Source organism: Symsagittifera roscoffensis, chromosome 7, assembly GCF_963678635.1.
Source record: "Symsagittifera roscoffensis chromosome 7, txSymRosc1.1, whole genome shotgun sequence".
NCBI lineage: Eukaryota > Metazoa > Xenacoelomorpha > Acoela > Convolutidae > Symsagittifera > Symsagittifera roscoffensis.
In genome coordinates this window covers 32,249,864-32,269,556 of record NC_087068.1, presented here as the reverse complement: position 1 = coordinate 32,269,556, position 19,693 = coordinate 32,249,864, and the positions used below count along the sequence as shown (strand labels likewise).

The following is a 19,693-nucleotide window of genomic DNA, read 5'->3' as shown; positions in this document are numbered from 1 at the left end:
TCTTTCATTAGAAATAAACTTAGGTACCAAGCAAAACGAACGATATAAAACTGTTTGAAATCTTACCCAGACCCACATCTGCTTGTGTACTGCATCTATGCCCAGAAGATGAGAACTCAACACGTGACCTTTCAGGATGGGCAGATCGAACTCCAAACACTTTCTGGGGAAGGAGGGCAGACGGGTCAACTCAGTGTGCACAAAATTCACCTGCGCCTCCAGCTGAAAATAATCGAAAGTTAAAACAAATCACAATTTAGATTTCAACATTTGCAAGTTCTCACTGAACTGCAAAAACGGAATGTAGTCCCGTGACTAAATAGACTTTTCAAGCACCAATCACAACGGAAGTTGATTGTTTCAAACTTCTTGTGACAATTCCAAGGACACTCACTCCATTGAGAAAATACAGAACAACAAGACAATATACTCCGAGAGTTATCAAATGAATAATTTCAAAATTAAAGAATACAGCCCACTTCACCAAAAAAATGAATGAAAAAATACAATTGTCAAATCAAACTGAATATCAAAACAGTCGCTTTTTAAACTGATAACTCAAAAAAGCTGGTACTAACTAACGCCGTTTTCAGTTCCATCCACCAAAAAAATGAATTAAAGAACCAATTTGATGTGCTAAGAAATTGTGCAAATTTTGAACCTGTATAAAAAGATTTGCCTGTTTTTGGTGTGCGAAATTCTAATTTCAAGTTTTTAAATCAATTCGCATTTAAAACATAAAATTAGTTTGCATACTGAGTTGACCAGCCCGTTAATCTTTGAAATTAGTCCTTTGGAAATTTTTGGAAACGGTAAGTGACTTCTCTCACTAGCGTTAACCAGTTTTTCTCGGCAGAAAGAGCCTTTTGTACCGACCAGTGAAAATGGGGAGGAACTGTGTCTTCGGAAGTGTTTTAGTTCTTTTTGTTTTTTTTTGACGCAAAATCAGGTTCCACAAAAAATCATCAAAATGGGATGAGTGAAATATTATAAAGCAGTTTCAGTCGTGAAAAAAAATTAAGTTTTCTGTGTCGAGAAAAACCGGTTTGAAAAATATATTTTTAGTCTAGCTTCAAGCGTGAACAGCGAGAAATTTAGTTACACGTAATTCTAGTTGAATTCTAATGCTAAATTAGTTATCATTCTAGCTGTTTTCTAATTAATTCATTTAGCCGTTTCAAAAAAAAATTAACAGAAAAATGAGCAAAATATGAAAAATAATCGGATTTTTTTTCTTTCCGTTTGATTTAACACTTAGTCCGCGTTTTTCTAGATAAGATAATGCCGGAACATTCGGAACCGTCTATCCGTGTTTTCTTTAAGTTTTTTTTCACGCAAAATCAGGAACCATAATTAATTACTAGAATGGGCCGAGTGATCATATATAGCCCTGTTAGTTGTGATGTATCGATATTGATAATTATGATAATTGTAGTTTCTGCGATTCGCAGAGGATCTATGAAAGGCTGTCCAGCCTGGGTAATTTACTGACTTTCAGTTTTATGATTTTGATTTAATTTTTCGAAAAAAAACTGTAGTCGATTACGACTAATTTACTATTTTTATAATCTTTCTCTTTGTTCCTCTCATCACACGAAACTTTCTGTGCCACTTGCACGTACAGCAGCCGGCTACTCTTGCTCGAAATTTCTTTTTGAAATCTGAGTTGATAGCCCTGGAAGATCTTCAAATATATAATGCAACAAAAATCAACCAATCGTAAAGCAAAATTTTACAGATGATTTCAAAAACTTAAAAATGCTTCAAAATAGCGGCGGACATTAAGTCACTACCGGCCATCGAATACATGTTAAACGTCCACTTCAACAGTGATTAAAATAAATCAACTTTTAAAATGGCGTCTAATCAACAGTAACAGTAAACTTTAGACACTTTAGACTATGGGGTGATATAGTGCAGAGGCGGACTTAGGGGGGGGGGGGGGGGGGGGGTGGGGTGGGGGGTGTGAGGCGTTGAGCGGCGGACGTCCCCCTCCTTCGGGAATTTGACCCCATGCCGACCCCCTTTGTACTATTTTGAGATATCCATTTTTGGTGACGGATCCTAAAGTTTTTCTAAAGGCGCCAATATATACTAATTTTGAGGGGGAAGCGTGCGCCGAAAAAAGCGAATTTTTGGTCAAAATTTTCCAAAAAATGCCTAAAAACGCCTTTTGGCCTTTTTTAAAAATTTGCCTGTGGCGCAGAAAATTTGGTCAAATTAGAATCTTTATAGTGGTTTGGGAGAGCTCAGAAAATCAATTTAGTCGTCCTAAAAAAATGGTCGTCAAAATTTTCGAAATATTTTGAAAATCCGCCCCCCCCCCGCCCGAGAAAATCCTAGATCCGCCCCCTGATATAGTGTATTATTGAGTTGTTCCTTTTGAGTGAAAGTGTTTATAAGTTAGGGTTAGCGTGGTGATGAGTTATGATGATAATTTTAATAATAATGATGAAGGAAACGAAATGAGGAAAGGAAACAGAGGAGGAGAGCCCACTGCCGTTGTTCTACCAGCCGAACAGACTAGATAGCATAATGAATGAAATATGAAAGAATACTGATTGAGTCAAACTGAGCAGCAGCAGCAGTAGAATAACTGAATAGAGTAAGAGCGAGAAGGGCGAAAACAATGCGATGTACAAACCATTTCAAAGGGGCTCCTCCTTTTCAAATGTCGAAAAAGAGCAAAGTTCTTCAAGTTGCATTTAGTATTGACAGATATCATTGAGTTGGGATTATTTATCAGAGAAGAATTGAAGAGTTATGTTGATTTTTTTTTCAGCTGCAAATCGCTTGTGAAAATGTCATTATTATGAACTATTTTTTCCTACGTTTTTTCAGAACCATTGAGTTAAAAACTGAGTTTTGTCCCTTCGCACATAGACGGTTTGATCGAAAAAAGGGGAGCCAAGTTTAAATTAGTTTGTTCATCGCACTTGATCGTCTCCTTTTCCAGATTTTTTGAGATGTGTCAAGTTAAGTATAGTGCAACTTACTCTGAGGAAGAGGCCGTACTTTTGCTGAAAATACAACACAACCACATACATACTACCCACAAAGACAGAGGTACACTCACATCAAGAGAGAGTTGAACTGAAATTAGAAGCGAGAATTTTAGGGAAAAAGAGTTAAGAGAATCTTAAAAGAAATTTTTGTGATGCTCAACTTTTACTCATCAGAAGTTTTTTCCGCAGAAACACTGACAATTTGACCAGATGTAAATATGCGTAAAGATAAGGTTTACATTTCAAATAGTAGGAACATTTCGCATCCGACTAGCTTAGGATTTTGCAATAAATGGTACAAAAATGGGATGGGACTGGCATACTTATACAGAAATCCATTTTCACAAATATTAGTGCTTATAATTCACTGATGATACCAGGAAAAGATGAAAACTAATTTTAGTTACAACATCGAAGGGTAGAATGCTTCAGTGCTAATGTTCGCCCGCATGAATCGCGTAAGCTGCATGGCGGAAAAGAAGGTGAAGTGCTCGTCGGCAACAGAAAGATATCAGCGGCTATTTTAGTATTTACGTCCAAGGATTTTTGAAGCAAAACATTACGCTGGACTATAAACTTTTTACGAAGAGTGAATAAATGAATGAATTTGTTTTGAGTGAATAAATGAAAATTTCCTGTTATAAAATAAGCAAAAGTAAGTTTAACGCGCTTGTTACTTGATTTTAATGCTTTGCAACTTTAAAACGGTGGGTTTGACTACCAACATTTTGACAACAGTACTTTCTGTTTCTCTTAAATAGAATCCCACTGTTTTTGGCTTTCAATTTAGTCAGGATAAAATAACCCAATGATGGTACTGAAATGGGAGATGATGAGACAATACCTGGCTCTCCTGGGTGAAGCGGAGGAGATTGCGACTGATGAGGATGCGTCCGATCTCCGCCATCTTGGAGGCAATCACCTGTGACACCAGGCGTCTGTGTCTGGTCTCTCTCTGCATCACATCCAGCTGCAGCTCAGCCAGACCCCCTCTTCGGTTGGAGTAGAAGTCTCGCACTAGCATGTTACTCCCCATGATCCAGCCTAACAACAACATCATCAGGGGCGGATTAAGGGGGGTTGCCATCCCTCAGGGATTCCACACCTTCGCTCAGGGATTCGACACCTTTTTAATGCCATGAACAAAAAAAATCGGCAGTGCTTTTTTTTGACGAAAAAGGCTTGTACAATGTATCGCAAAAAGGAAGCGCGAAGAACAAGGTTGCCTTTTGAATTCGCACCTGTTTTGTCGACGAGCAGTGGCTGTCGGTTGGGCTGCGACAGATCTAATCTGAAGGAGGTGAGGGAGTCATTGAGGATGGTGACGAAGGAGAGATCGTCTGTGACGTTGAAGGGGATTGGCATGTCCGTCGAGTCACCCCCAGTCACTATCAACTTCTGCACATATAGGCAGAAGAAAAAAAACAGATGAAAAAAGAAAAGACAACACGAATGTCTGATAAGGTAAAAGGAGGAAACTCATAAACTACATGTGTAACACCTACTCGGAGATGTAAATTATAGCTTGTGAGACTAACCTTCGCAACGGGTATGATTGCAGTGACCAACAAAGCAGGCTAAAACAAACAAACACATGTAACAGGATAGCCGCCTACTGTGCAGGTAGCGCAGAATGTACCGACCATAGTCTTAGAAAATAACGAAAATTTTTTTCAAATTCGTTTTTTCTACAAGTTGTGATGAAAAGATCTGAACGAAAAACTAAAACTAAGGCATATTCGGCTACAAAAATAAAATAAAAAAACTTAATTCAAAATTTCTAATTCAAATTTTTTAAAAAATATAATGCGTCTGCAACGCATTAAAATCAAGTAACAAGCGCGTTAAATGGTGACGAAGGAGAGGATGGCATATTCGGCTACAAAAAATTTAAAAAAAGTTAATTCAAAATTTTTAAAAATTTTCTTAAAGTCGTTCGAATTACGACTGCAAGGACTCTAATATGATGCATCGCTCGACCCATTTCGATGATTATTTCCCGTGCCTAGGAAAAAAAAGTGCAGATCTGCCCATTATTAATCCAGATGTAGCGGTAGTTGCACACCTGCACAGGTCTGAAATTATGATGAGCAGATCTGAACAGTAATTTTTTCACTTAGGAGCAAGAGCCATAAAAAGTTCAACAAGAAATTCCGCTTGTTTAACACAGCAGAATACTTGATTAAAAATCCATGCCCTACAGCCAACCCCCCCCCCCCCCCCTCTCGGCCGCCCCACATCCCGGGGCCATCCTCCTCCCGGCGGACCACTCACATCGCACTGTTCCTTCTTGAGTGTCTGTTTGAGGTCCTTAAAAGTGAGTCCCCTCACACTCCTCACTATCATCCACAGCACAGAGAGGGTGGTGGCTGTGGCCTGCTGACTGTACGGCGAGGGGTTCCGAATGAAGTACATTATCAGGCCAGTCTAAACACAAAATAGCTTTTGATACTTCATTTCAAAATGAAAACAAAACTGATTTCATATTGCTGAATGAAAGTTTGTCGAGCGCAAACTCATTATAAGGTGTCCTTATGCGGTAAAGATAAGCCAAACGAAGTAAATTTTAAATCAGCTCAGTAAGGCTCAAAATTTAAATTAGCTCATTAACGCTCCTAAATACTTTTCTGTCTCATCGAAAACCCTTATAAATGGCCGAAGATTCTTAATCAAACCTCTTTTTGTTAACAGATACATCAATCAATTTTTGTTTGTTATGTTTTGCATATAGATGTTACATATCTGAACGATGTACACAATTTAACGATATTCAAGAACTTTTAGAATTTCTTTTGGTGATTTTTTAGAACTTTTGTTGATAAAAAGACTTTCTCTCACCAGGTAGTTGAAGAGAGAATGGGCTGCCTGAGGGGATATCTCGGGGAGAGCGAGGGTGAGTTTTCTTATTTGGGCCAGCAGGGATGCGTGTTTGTCCACCACAGTGAGTCTCTCCAGGAAGTAGCGCAGAAACAAAGAGGTGTCTTCTATCAGACATGTCTTGATCAGACCAAGTGCCACCTCACGCACTGCAAACACAAAGCCATATAGTTTAATTAGGAGTCGATTAAGTGGGTTGAAAATATCCGCTCAACCTTACTTTCTAGGACCTTCAATTTGAAACAAAAATAAAGGTGGATGTAATAGCTAGTTATCTAATAGAGCTAAAGAAAGCCAACTGACAGTTGGAAAAATGTCAATATAAACGCAAAAAACCGGAAAAAAAAATAAATGAACGCACTTTTTGAAAATTTCAACTTTCGAATTTGATACAAAAAAATGATATGGCGTCCGAGCTCTTTGAATTTCAATAACACTTTACGATTGACAATTTTGGGGAAAAATTCTTGCGACTCGAGAAAACTGAATAAAAGTTTAAGAAACTTAAAATTTTCCACTGAAAAACCTTAAAGTAAAAATCCACTTTAAAAACTAGTGTTTTAATACCAAGTATCGAAGCTAGTGAATTAATTCACGTTTTTTGCACCATCCCGTATTCGTAACTGAAAAGCACTATTTCCCATCCTGTAAGCAACTATACTGAATTGAATTTTAAAGAAAAATAAAAACTCAAATGGCAAAAGAGCGATTTTGACGTTAAAAAATTTTAAGGCTTTTCCAACTCAACTCGATCTATATAAATGTCTTCGCTATGTTCACTGACACTTATATGTAAAAAGGACAGACAGTTGCTGTATAAGTAGCACAGAATATTCCGACCAGAAAAATTTGATTAAAACATTCGGAAAGAAAAACAAATTTCCTAAAATCTCAATTTTTGGTTCAATATTTTTTTCTCTCATCTACTTTGCTTTTATAGTGACTGACATAAAAAAGAAAACAACAAGAATGATAATTATTAATGGCTAAATTAATGAGTAAGATAATCATAAAAGTATGGTAGAACTAAATTCAGAATGTCACTTAACCTCTCAGCAAATATCGTCTTATTTAGTCTGAACGTCGAAAACATTCAGCCCAATTTATCTCGAAATGGAAGCAATTTCGTTTTTGAGGTTTTTTGGAATCTAAATTATGACCAATAGGACTTCAATGTGATACCTTTCAAGTTGCCGTATATATTTATCTGCGGTAGTAATGAGAAACATAGTTTCATCTCCCATTATTCGTATTGATTGCTGTTTGCGAGCAGTTAAATCCAAAAACAAAACCGGTTCAAGGCACAATATTTTCTAGGATCGTTTGAGATTGAGAGTTCTGGTCACCCTTTCAAAAAACCGTTTGGCGGTTGGTCAGAACGAAGTAACTTAAGACTTGGATGATTGAGGAACAATAATACTGCGATTAAATTTCAATGCTAGGAGGAACTTAGCACAGTGGTAAGGCGTTCACTTTGAAATCGTCAGATCGTGTTTTCGATCCCATGCCATGGCAATGATAGTGTGCGAGGACAAGCTCTCACTTGACCTCCAGCTTCAGGTCTACCACAACCTAACCAAATTTGGCTGCAATAGTGGTACCACGTAAAAGTTCTAGACGCAAAAAAAAACGGCCTTGAGTCGCAAAAAAGAGCTTCGCTCAGCAAAATAACACTGTCTGGAATGTGGGGAGATAATACAAATGGACTATCCTCGATAGGACTGTTAAGGCCTACTGATAGCTCCTCTGCAATTCGCAGGAACTACAATTAATTAAAACAAGGATATGATGAAAGAGAAAAGAGGTTATTTGAAATTTAAAAATTAATTTAACGATATATGCCTATTTTCAGTCCGGCTGTTACGTTCTCTCATTGATTCAAACTGAATTGCAGCGATAATCAGTCATTGTCCCAAAAAGCAAAACAACCTCGAAACGAAAAAACAATTTTGAGCAATTACCATTTGCTACACTCCACAAAACTCGTATCGCAAGTTAGCAAACAGGAATTAAAGCAAACGTCACTAAATTCAAGAAATATTGTTAAGTAGATTACTTGCAGCGAGTTTTCGACCAATCAGAATGCAGCAAAACTCGAATTTACATACAACGCTCTAGTGCGAATTTACTGTTTTTATTTACAGGGGTGGAGATTCTTTAGTAGATACAATAGGGGGTGGAGATTGTTTAGTAGATCCAAATGTTTTCAGTACAAGAAAAACCGGAAAAATTTAGACAGACAAGCTATCGACAATTTTTCTTCTTAAAAGGGAAGCTTTGGCACAAAGTAAAAAACAGTTCCTGGCAAGATCCAACCAAACCTAGGGCTTTTGCCGTGCCAGGCGTGGTCGTTACTACTGAAATAAGTGTATCAGCGATGCCGACAAGTTCGAATTTATTACGAATCAAGCTATTAATTGACTTTTTAATTAAGTTCCGGTGATTTTTAAACAAGATTCCAGTGATTAAAAAAGTGGGAAGGAAACTTGGGTTCTGGTCGTGGTTTTGAGTCAAGTTTGAATATCGCAAGCTTAACTCGTACGGGGTCAAATTTAATATCATGTAAAAGCCCTCCTGGCTGCGATTGGAAATTTTTTTTTTAAAAAGTTCCCTCGGTGCCTAGAAAAATTGGTCTGTATAATTTCCTTGTTGACGGTTCTAAAGTAAACATTTCTAAATCAAGGCTGATCTGTGATTTAAATTCTGTTTTTGTTTTTAATGTTATTTTAGCTATTTTTACTACTCATAATTATTTTATTTTAAGCTATTCGATAGATTTTTCTCAAAAAATAAGTCATATGAACTTGAAAAAATGATAATAAAAATGAAAAAAAAAAAAAACTATTTCAAAAAGTTTGTTTGTTTTTTCATTTTTTATTTTGGAGTTTTTTCCCCTAAACCAGTGTGAACGGATCGTTCTGTGCTATTTGCGCAGCAACAAGCTATCCATGTGCTTGGCGGGATATTCTTCTCTCTGATATGGTTTTGTTTCGGATTTTTTTAAAAATTTTCGATGTTTTAATCTGCGTTTGTTCGACTCGTACTATTTTGATTTCCTCCTCGTTATCATAGAGTCGATATCGGTTCGCGTTTTTAGTAAACTTTTGTTCGGTGGAATAAAGATATAAAATAACTGTTTCAAATTTTTTTAAGTTTCATACCAGAAATTCCGTCAACAGAGGAGACTTCCTTGTCGTCAGTGAGTGCAATTATATCAGGAACAGCCGCACAAACGGCAGAGGGAAAGAGAGGCACCGAGTGAATCAGTGGACCCCCTCCACCCACTCCTGAGTTACTGGAAGAAGACATAGTTGCCGTCACTCCATGGTGCACGGCATTCGAAGTGCCGCCACCGCCACCCCCACCTGCATTGTTGGCAGCGGTAGTTGTCATGGCAACACTCGCTCCCCCTGCTACCAAGTTCATATTTTGAGCATTGTTCGAAGCGTTGTCGGGGTTGGCAGCGGCTTGTTCATTTTCAGCTGTAAAACAGAGCTTGTTATATTGTTACATAATGCTATATTCTTAAATGAAATTTAATTGCAACAACAGATGTGAACAAAAGAGGGGAACCCGGTTAGAAGTGCGGTATAAAGCCAGCATATCCACCAACAAAGAGCTTAAGAAGGAAAACTATTTTTGAACGAAATATGAAATCCAAAGCTTTGGGTCGGTTTTCATAAAGCGCTTTAGACTAAATTTTTCCATCACCACAAACAAACCTTCTTTGATACCGCAATCACAAATTGTACAGCACTGGCCAAGGAGGGGAATAGATTTGCTTAATATTAAATCTTCAGCAACAATATCAAATTTCATTACAATCAGACCATATGCAAGCAAAAAATCACATGTGAGAGAATTAGAAAGAGTCACATTTCATACTACCTCCAAATAAATTATAGTAGCGAGAAAAAGTGCTGTTAGTTGAATTGGTACGAAGTGAAATATAAACTAAGAAATGTGAATTGAAGCTAAACATAATATACAGGTGATAACTTTCAAGGTGATTGATCGCTAAAAGAAGAAAACAAAACTTAAAACTCCAAGAACGAAAAGTTGGGAATTCCGACCCATTCCGATGATTATTTGTGATACCTGATTTTGCGTGGAAAACATAAAGAAAGAAACAAAACTAAAACACCCGAAACAAAGTTCCTCCATATGTTTCAAATGGTCGGGTTAAAAACACTAATTAGTTAATTTTTATATAAAGTTCAAACAAAACTTCTCGTATCAAAACCAAGTCTGAATGTTCCGAAAATCCTGAAAAATGGCCAAATGTCAGAAGTAGTTTTTGATATTTCAAAATATGGTTCATTTCTATTAATTCTACGACCAGCTGCAGTAATAAAAATAGATCAAAAATTAACTTCAAAGGATTTTAGTACATTTACAACACTGCTCATATAACAGAAAGAAGCTATGAATTTTCTGACTGCTCTTTAAAAGGCACCAAATAATTTTTTCTACAGAAAGCTTAAATAAGTTATCATTTTTGGAGAGTCAGTGTAAAATCGTTCATTGAAATTTGTGTCGTAAAGCGTATGAAAAGAAGATGATCAATTACTAACCTGTCTTCAATTTTGAACAATTTCGTGGGTGAGATAATAATTCTTTAGTAAGGGTTACTTTTTCATTATGATGAAGAAAGTCTCCAAAATTTTTAAGAAGCGAATTACACAGGCTCCAAGCTCAGTAAGTAAAGTAGTAAATTGCATTAAATCAAAATAAAAACCTATCAAGTATATATTACTAAGTTTCTTCGAAAGTCGAAACATTTTGTTGAGTATAGATCAATTTTTCATCACAGCCAATTTGCGTGCGCTAATCAATTATATACAAAAAAAAACGGATTCGTTTTTTATTATATTTAAACAAAATTTAGCGCTTAATTGTTCCAATTTTAGTGAGCAAAAGCTGTGAAAAAAATTGGATCTAATCGGTGGATATCTGTAGATAACCTTTGAATAATCTGCAAACAATCAATTTAAAATCAATTGTATTGTCTAAACAGATCACTTTGTGATATCCTATGCGGTATCGGGTGAAAAACTAATGATAATTTAAGAATGTATTCTGGTTTACTTGAATTAAGTTTTCTTTTCTTTTTCTAAAGTTAGTCACTGAGAGTGATACTGCAGAATCAAAACTCTGAGTTCATAGCTGTGTGTCAATGTCACTGCACACATGACTTTGGACACATCATCATAATAATAACTGATACCACTGAAGGTCAGTATTACATCATGCAAACACTGCTATTGCAGTAGCAGTATGACATACCCCCTCAAGAAGAAATTAAAATTTTCAATATATGAAATAATTTCTGTTGAAAAGAGTTTAATACACTCAGTTCACAGATAGTTTCTGAATTTGGAAGATTAGTAGATTGTATTTTCAATTCTTAGTTTTCTTCGAGCTTGATTCTCCAGCAAGGATTCCAATCCGTTCCTTTGTCCAGCGTTGCATAGCCGAATATTCTCCGGAATAATTGTCTTTCTAGTATACGTAATTTGGACTCTACGGGCCTGTCACTTCGTTCTTGGAAGTCTGTTAGTCTCTTCCGGTATTCCTAGAGTGCAGCTTGAGAAGTGCTCCCCCTGACAACTCCTCCGATACTTCCTTGATGGAATTTTTGACTGGGTCTCCAAATCGCTTTGGATCTTTATTCTTAGTTTGTCTAGAACTTCGTCTTACTCCTGATTCTTCGGCGCTAGAGTCATCAGAAACCCCCTGAGGAGGCTCAAATATTGTGTCCCTTTCGGATGCTGGCTGCACATTCCCTCTGAGGTCGTACGCGACTTTTTGGACCCCCCTTTTTAGAAGTTGGTCTGCAATATTCTCCCACTCCGCCGGTGCCAAATTCCGGTTTTGAAACGTGTCCAGGATATCCTCCGGACGTGTTTGTGAATCGATTGTTTAAAGTTTTGCCTTTTGTTTGGTTTTCGGGGAGGAGCTCGCGTGAACGTCTTTGTTCGAGGTATCTAAAGTTGACGTTGATTGTTCGTTGCCCTGGTCAACTGCGATAGCAGTTTGTTTTAGCAGTTTTCCCGGTTTGTAGTCTGGTTTCTTTCCCTTCGTCTTCTTTTCGCACTTCTTTAGAGCGATCTCTTCCTGAGTTTTTGGTCCAGGTATCGAACTAGGACCCGCTGTATCCGGCTTCGCTCTTTTGATGGCTAGATTTAGACCCCCTCCAGCTTCCGTGTCCTTTGAGGTTATGACTGTCTGGCTTTGTTGAAACCGATCCACCGGGTTCACAAAATCGATAATTCCCACGGCCCGTCGTAATTCTTCATCCGACTCAATATCCTCTAGAATTTCAGGGGAACTGATTCTTTGGAATTTCTTATCTGGTTCTGCCGTGCTCTCGCTCCGCGTTTTCTCTTGTGATAGGAACGTTTTCGCTTGAGCGATGTCTGATTTCCTGTAAATAGATCCTGTTGACGTCTTAACCATCGAATCAGTTTTTGCCGCTATTTTCTCCTTCAGTGGTTTCGTCAGCGCTTGTCCGCTCTTGCGTAAGTGATCCTTACGCAGAATCGTTTTCTGTGGAGAATGCGTGTTTTCCTTTTCCTTATCTTCTATGAACCCCTTTTCCAGAAGTATATCATCTCCTTCCGTAGTTCTGGGTTCAATAAGCCTGTTTCGTCGACAATCCGCCGTATGTCGTTTTTCGCAGCATCTCTCCTTTCCTGATTCCAACGGGCGTTCGCCTCCAGCAATTCTTTGAGAGCTTTTGCTCTCTGACGATACCTGTCTGAATGTACTCGCTGCTTGTGCAGCGGACTGGAGTCCCTGCTGAGTTCCCCCTTTCTGACTATCTTTAAAGTCTCCCGGGATTGGTCAATTCTTCGTTTTAGTTGTGATGCCGTTAATGCCAATCGTTCCAAGTGTTGTTTGTCTAAATAGTCAGAATTGTTTAAAAACTTATCCCGTAAGCTTTTAAATTTGTTTTTTGGTAGTCTGCCAAAATGTGCCTGAAAAAAGAGATACTTGAATAGTTTTCTGCTTGTTCCACTGCATTATGGTACTAAGACATAGTTTGATCGATCTATTGTTTTCTTCTAGCAACATGACCCCTAATCTTCTTGTTATGCTTTGTATTGTTCGCTCTACTAGACCGCAACCTCGATGGTCCCCCGCCAGACAGAATTTTTGTTCGATATTGAGTTCAGTGCAAAGATTTTCTAGTGTTTTCCCCTTAAGTCCTGAAAATTGGTCGGATCAAATTGATTCCGGAATGCCGTGTGTGTCTATATAGGATCTCAAGAATTTTACCGTACACTTTCCACTTGTTGATTTAGTAATCTTCACCGACGGGAATTTCGAGAATCTATCTTTAGCTGCTAGAAGGTAGATCTTTTTTCCTCGGTGGTTTTCTAACGGTCCCGCGTAATCTAATTGTACTTCCTGTCCCGGCTGCGTGAGCAGTGGCAGTGGTTTTGACGCATTTTTTGGAATAAGCTATTTTACGTTCTTACCATATCTGGTGCAACTACGACACTCTTCCGCTAGGTTCACCACAAGTATTGTGACACTCCTAGCATAGCTTTTTGACCCGGATGTCCCCGGTGAATCCTTTTGAGCACAGCTTGTCTCAGTTGTAGGGGTACTGCCAGTCGGTTGTTCACCAGAATGCAATCGTCTTGCACCGCCATCTGCGACCACAATGGGTTCGTGTACGGTCCCATCAGCTCGAAACCCTGTTTGTCTCCTCTCTCTATGACTCGTCTGAGTCGGTCCGTCCATCCGTCCACTCGTCTTCGGTCGTCAGTTCTGCCAGGAGACTTTTATCAAACAACTTCGATAGATTGTCCAATGACTCCTCCGTCTGCTGCTTTTGCAATTTCTCTTTGCTGAGTGTTTTGAGTGGTTCTATTGCACACACCTCTTGGTCACTTTCGATGTCCTCTGTAGTAAGATCCACCTCAATTAGTTTGACATCGATCAATTTCCTTTCGTTCGAAGTAGCTGGTGTGATGCTGATCGGTCCTTGAGTGGTTTCCTCTGGAACTTTATCAGTTTCCTCCGACGTTGCGACTAACTCCCAGTTTATGTTTGCCGGAGTGTTTGCTTCTCCCCCAATCAATTGCCAGAACGAAAGTAGTGTGTTGTCTGCCTCTTTCTGTTGCTCCGATTGAAGTTGCCTTTTAACTCTTGATTGAATTTTTGTTTAACTGTCCGAACTGTCTCTGTTTTTCCTGCCTCCGCGAACTATTTTCCTTGTGCGTTGCAGTGTCTCCGTAACTTCCTCCTCTTCGGAGAATTCGTTTGTGTTTGATAGAGAGCGATTCCACTTCGAGTCCAGAATGCTCTCCTCTCTTTCGTCATTTCGCCAATCCTGTGGTGTATCTGACCACCAGTCGTATGAGCGATTGAATTTTTCTGACATCTCCTCATTCGAGTCTGTTTTTTTCTGAATTTTATTGACTGATTGAATTGTTTTCGCAGTTTTCGGATACGACTGTTTGCTGAGTTGAAGTGACAAAAAAGTGATCGGTTTCTCTTGAAAACTGCTGTTTAGCTGTTCTGACGGTCGCAAAAGTTGTTTTCTCTCGTTTCGGTCGAGCTTTGTTCGCTTTTGACCGTTTTGGTTGCCATAGCAACCACTGAGCGATGACTGCTTTGCAACACTCCTTCTAGAATATTCTAGAACGTGTTCGTTCCGGTTGAGCGACCCAATGCTTTCTAGCCTACTGCTCATGCAGTATAACACTTCATGAAAAGAGTTTATTGTTGCCACTACAAATCTTTCATCTGATTCCAATTCGGGCCAAGGATCATTATAAGGATCACGCGACAATTAATCGACTATCCCTATGTGCCCCCCCCCCCCCGGAATGTGAACAATTTTAAATTGATATGGCAACAATCGATCGACCCACCGGGTCAATCGGGATTGATAGGCCTTATTAGACTTGTTACAATCTAGAGCCGATGTGAATGCTTTGTGATCTGTTGCGATGGTAAATGTTTTACCTAATAGGTAATGATTGTATCTGTCTACTACCCAAACAACCGCCAATAACTCCAATTCATTTGTTGAGTATTTTTTTCTTGTGAATTTAGGTACCTGGATGCGAAGGAGATCGGAACCCACAAACCTTCATCTGTTTGTTGTTCTAAAGTAGCCCCCAAGCCATTGTGGCTTGCGTCACATTTAACTCTTGTATCCCGGTTAGCATCGTAGTAGTTTACTTTTGAAATGTTCGCTACTGCGTTTTTTATGGCATCTAACACCACAATGTGTTCATCCCCCCATTCGAACTTCTTTACTGGTAGTTTCACGTTTTTCAACTTTTTCTTTTGGTTCTACTCTTTAAGGAGTGGCCTCAGCTTTTCCGTTAAGCTTGCCGCGTTGGGTATAAATTTTGCTAGATGATTTATGCTACCCAGGATTGATCTTGATTGTTTAAGCGATTTTGGTTCAAAAAAATAACTTAAAAGATTTTTATAATCGCAAATACTAGTATAAGTTTCAATTCTGAAAAAATTTTGCCGTTAGTGCTACGGTGAGCTAAAATCATTGAATAGAGTTGTATACTGTCAACAGTTTTGATGTTAAGCAGAGTCCTTTGAACTTTTGCAATCGTAGTTTTACCGCGGGGAGAAAACTACATTTAAGCTAAGCGACATTTCCATCCGGGCTGACCACCATTGACTATAAATCCTAATCATGGAATTCTATAAAGCTAAACTATGAAAAATGCTACCTTTACAAATTTCATAAAACGTTTCAAAATCATAGTAATAAAAAAAAATCTCTGTTTTTATGTTTTTTGGCATGAAAACTGGGGTAAGGTCAAAAAAAGGAAAAACATATAATATTGAAAATGCTAATCATTTACCTTTTCATATACGGAAACTGTGTCACTAGTCATTTTTTCTGGTGACACAAAAGTAAATCTTCAAAATTGCCTAAAAATTTTTCATCATGATTTTTGAAGCGCAGAACAGTTTTAAAATTCAATCAAACATTTTCTTGGAAATTTTCTTTGCATACAAATTTAGTTTTTTGATGTGCATAACTTAGTCTTGAAAACTTAAAAATCAACACAATTTTAAAAGCACTCAAAATAATTTCTATAGGTATTTTTTAAATGTCCTAGGCAAGGAAATTTGATCCAAATGATTAGTTTTGCAAAACATCACCCTAAAATTAGCTACAAATATCCAAGGCACAATAGGTGTGGGATCATCAATAGGGTCTTCAATAACCAGAGCGTTTCTCAATTGTGTTTATTTACGAATACGACCAAAAATGGTGAAAAAGAAAAAAAATAAACTGTATGGTTAATTTCTTCCATGCATGCAAATTGTATGAGTAGCCATTTTGGTCATCCCGGGCTCTTAGGGCACCAAAAAAACCTGCCAAAAATTGTTGGTTAAAATGTCTAATTAAAAAAATTGACGGGAGCATAAAAGACAAAAAAAAACATTTCGTTGCACTAATTGAAAACTAATATATTTCTTTCAAATCAGGTAACTACCAACCATATACAGTTTATTGGTTCCATAAGAAAATGGTTGAACATATTATGCTGAAAGCGACGCTAGAATCAGTGAGTATACAACACTTGCTAACCGCTTAAAAGATTATATTTAAACTTTTACAGGTGGGGGAAAACATGCTTTAGATTCCCAAAACCAAAGGATGACAACAGCAACAACAACAACAACAACAACAACAACAACAACAACAACAACAACAACAACAACTATGACAAATAAAATAAAAAAAAACGATAAATTTGTTCGAAGTTTGAACTAAAAGTTATGTCATGATAGGTTACACAAGAAGTTGATAGTAGCGGCCTAGTGCAAATTCAAAGGCATAAGTCCCGTGTGAACTACACAAAGAAGCAGCGTGGGTAAGAAATAAGAAAGCAGCCATTTAAGTAAATATAGTTCCACCATTTCATTTTTTATACACATTGAGATCTCTACCCTGGAGCAAAGGAGCTGTCATCGCCATTGGGGTCAGAGCGAGATTTTGGACCGGCATGTTGGAAAAATCTGGCATCGTCATGGACCTGGAGCTCCAGAGGCTGCTGCTACGCTTGGCGACCGGAAGTTGCATCATGTTGGAATTTGCAGATGCGAGGGAGGAAGACCTGGTTCAGGGGTCGGAAGTTCAGTTCACGATAAACTCGGACAACTATTCTCGTATTTGTAAAAAAAAACCACCAGTACGAACAACAAGTACACGCTGGTTGCACTAGTATGTGTGAATATTGCCACCATTGAATCAGACGAGCTATCTGACTTTTTTAGGTCGTGCTAGAAACTGATACACTCGGTTTGAGAGTGGGTAGGTTAATTCATTAACTGATGTCCGAATTTTCCGTGAAGCGAATGTTCCGAGCACCCCTACCTCCCCGTTGAGGTCTGGAGGTAGTTTATTGCAGCCGTGGCCAACTGGGCGGCTGCTGTGGTCGGGGTAGTCGGCAACTGAGCACTTTGCGTGTTGGCCACTACGCGGTGGTTGAGAGTGCTCATCCCACCCACAGCACATATGGGGGAGTCTAGGTCTTTCAAAAGCAACCACCAAAATTGGGCATCATAGAACATTTTCTCAAATATTATCAATCTTCATTTGATTTTTCTCACTTCTCACTACACTTTAGGTTAAGATAAACGCGCAAGGATAGGAAGATCTCAGTGATATATCACCCCTAAAATAAGATCGGATGAGTCAAATTTAAAACTTGAAAAACAGGTCAAACAGTCAAACAAAAGGATTATTTGTAAATTAGTACGGTTACAGTAAATAGCACACTTTTTTCATCGCAAAAATTATCTTGGTTATAAATTTCAGCTGCTACGAATAACGCCGCCGTGCAAATCAAACAATAAGGTTAAACATTTCAGAAGAAAATGTATTTTGGTTTCAATTTCGATAATTAGATTCGATGAGCTTTGAGGAACTTTTCCAAACTTTCCAGCCATCGCTTTGCTTTTCGAATCTGCTATTAATCGTTGCTGTCAATAATCATATTTTAGCTTATGGGAATCATCAATGATTTTTAAAAATTGGACATAAAGTTCAGCTGACATAACAATGCGTTTGTGTTATTCTATTCAAATAATAAGCCGACATTTTTGAAAGGGAATATTTCCCGTTTAAAAAACCATCAGGTCCTGTCAGATTCAAACCCAAAACTTTTGCCGTCTCAGGCGTATTCGTTAAGAACAAGTGTGTCGGAGACCAAGTATAACTTTGACCAGTTGGTGAATTAAATTATTTAAGGAAAAAAGTCTTGTGCCCGATTGCAATAATACTCTTGCTGATCGCAGGGGTAAAAGAAACTATATAACGAAATGTTTTATTTTTGGGGTAACTTCGAGCTAATTCGTAAGGTAGCTTGTAATTGCAATAGCTTATTAAGCATAATTTAAGCGCCTGTTTTTTCAAAATTTTGCCTGCGGCGCAAAAAATTTGGTCAAAATATGGCCTTATAGTGATTTGTGACAGCTCGGAAAATCAATTTGGTCGGCCTGCAAAAAAAAGGTTTGACAAAATTTGAAAACAAAATTTAAAATATTCAGCAACCGAAACGCTTGTTGTAGTCAATCAAAAACAATAATATCAATGTTTGAGGCTTTTGTCGATACCAATCATGATTTAAGATATAAGAGACTCTGGGATAGCATACAATCTCATTTAAACCAAATTAAATCACTAACAGTCGGAGTTAGTATTAACGAAAAAATTCAATATCTAACAGATTTTGCAAAGTTAATCGAATATGTCAAAGTAAAAAAGATAAAGTTGCGATAATGAAACAATAATTAGGAAATCAACAATTTTTTAAAAACCGGGATATTTCATTTTTCCAATTTCTTTTCACTTTGAAACCATATTGAGCCATGATTACGTGAGTTGATCTCAATATACACATCAGCGAAGAAAAATTCCATTTTTTAAACCAAGTTTCGAAAATCGCCAGTATGAAAAGCAATTGAATTTTATTTAGAAAAATTCCAGTATCTCAGCATGTTTAAAAAACGCTCTTGAGCATGACTCGAGCAAAGCATGACAACTTGAAAGTTTGAAAAAAGTCTTGTTGTTTCCCCTCTGTGTGAATCCTTTGTGATTATGTAACCGTACCTTGTTCGGGATTGTCCTGCTCCGAGTTCTGTTGTTGGATGCTCATCTCGAAAGAAGCGTCATTGGTGACTGCCACTTGGGTGAGTCTGAACTTCTCTCTGCCCTCCCTCGTCTTCTCCTCCTCCGCCAGTCTGATCTTCTTGTTGTGCTCCTCCCGCTGGTGACTGCGAGTAGTGGCACCTCCCAAAGCAGCGAAAGATCTTTGCTGCAAATAAGACAAATAAAACTGACTATACTTACGTCTTTACTGATTCGAGGCATAAAAATGGCCAGAAAGGGGATGATTAGGCATCAACACAGAAGCGAGGCGGAGCTTCGCACCACTTGAGATACAACTCAGACAAAAAAAAACATAAATCGAAATAAAAAAAATTTAAATGTTGCAAAAAAAACTAGAAGAACCAAAATTTTCGTATGTCTCGATAAAACCAACTAAGGGCCCAGCTAAAGCTGGAGGAGGTACGTGCTTGATATTGAATGAACTTGCTATACTGATGCAGCACAAAAAATTTCAATAATTGAACTTTGCCCAAAATCTTAGTTAAAATAAGTGAGATGAGACTAAACTTTTGAGATAATCAATTTCTCAAGGAGCTAAAATTTCTCTTACAAAATAGTAAGGAGTCATCGCTTCTGTAGGAACAATTATCGCACAGGTTTTCAAAAATTTGTATAAAACGGTCAAAAGACTTTCCAT

The 19,693-nt window shown here is 38.0% G+C and overlaps 1 protein-coding gene across 10 annotated transcripts in view; it reads right to left on the bottom strand.

Moving 5' to 3' along the window:
- LOC134850981 (protein unc-80 homolog) overlaps nucleotides 1-19,693 on the bottom strand; it is a 107,142-nt gene that overhangs the window by 60,243 nt on the left and 27,206 nt on the right. For 9 of the 10 annotated variants that reach the window (XM_063866828.1, XM_063866827.1, XM_063866831.1 and 6 more), the window contains exons 21-29: nucleotides 18,997-19,201; nucleotides 9,044-9,364; nucleotides 5,844-6,031; nucleotides 5,280-5,432; nucleotides 4,544-4,582; nucleotides 4,247-4,403; nucleotides 3,850-4,049; nucleotides 2,997-3,020; nucleotides 67-222 (exon numbers count right to left, since the gene is read on the bottom strand). In XM_063866828.1, the coding sequence (XP_063722898.1) occupies nucleotides 67-222; nucleotides 2,997-3,020; nucleotides 3,850-4,049; nucleotides 4,247-4,403; nucleotides 4,544-4,582; nucleotides 5,280-5,432; nucleotides 5,844-6,031; nucleotides 9,044-9,364; nucleotides 18,997-19,201 (1,443 nt within the window). The remainder of the gene's footprint in view (nucleotides 1-66; nucleotides 223-2,996; nucleotides 3,021-3,849; nucleotides 4,050-4,246; nucleotides 4,404-4,543; nucleotides 4,583-5,279; nucleotides 5,433-5,843; nucleotides 6,032-9,043; nucleotides 9,365-18,996; nucleotides 19,202-19,693) is intronic. The other variant, XM_063866830.1, reaches the window with a different exon arrangement.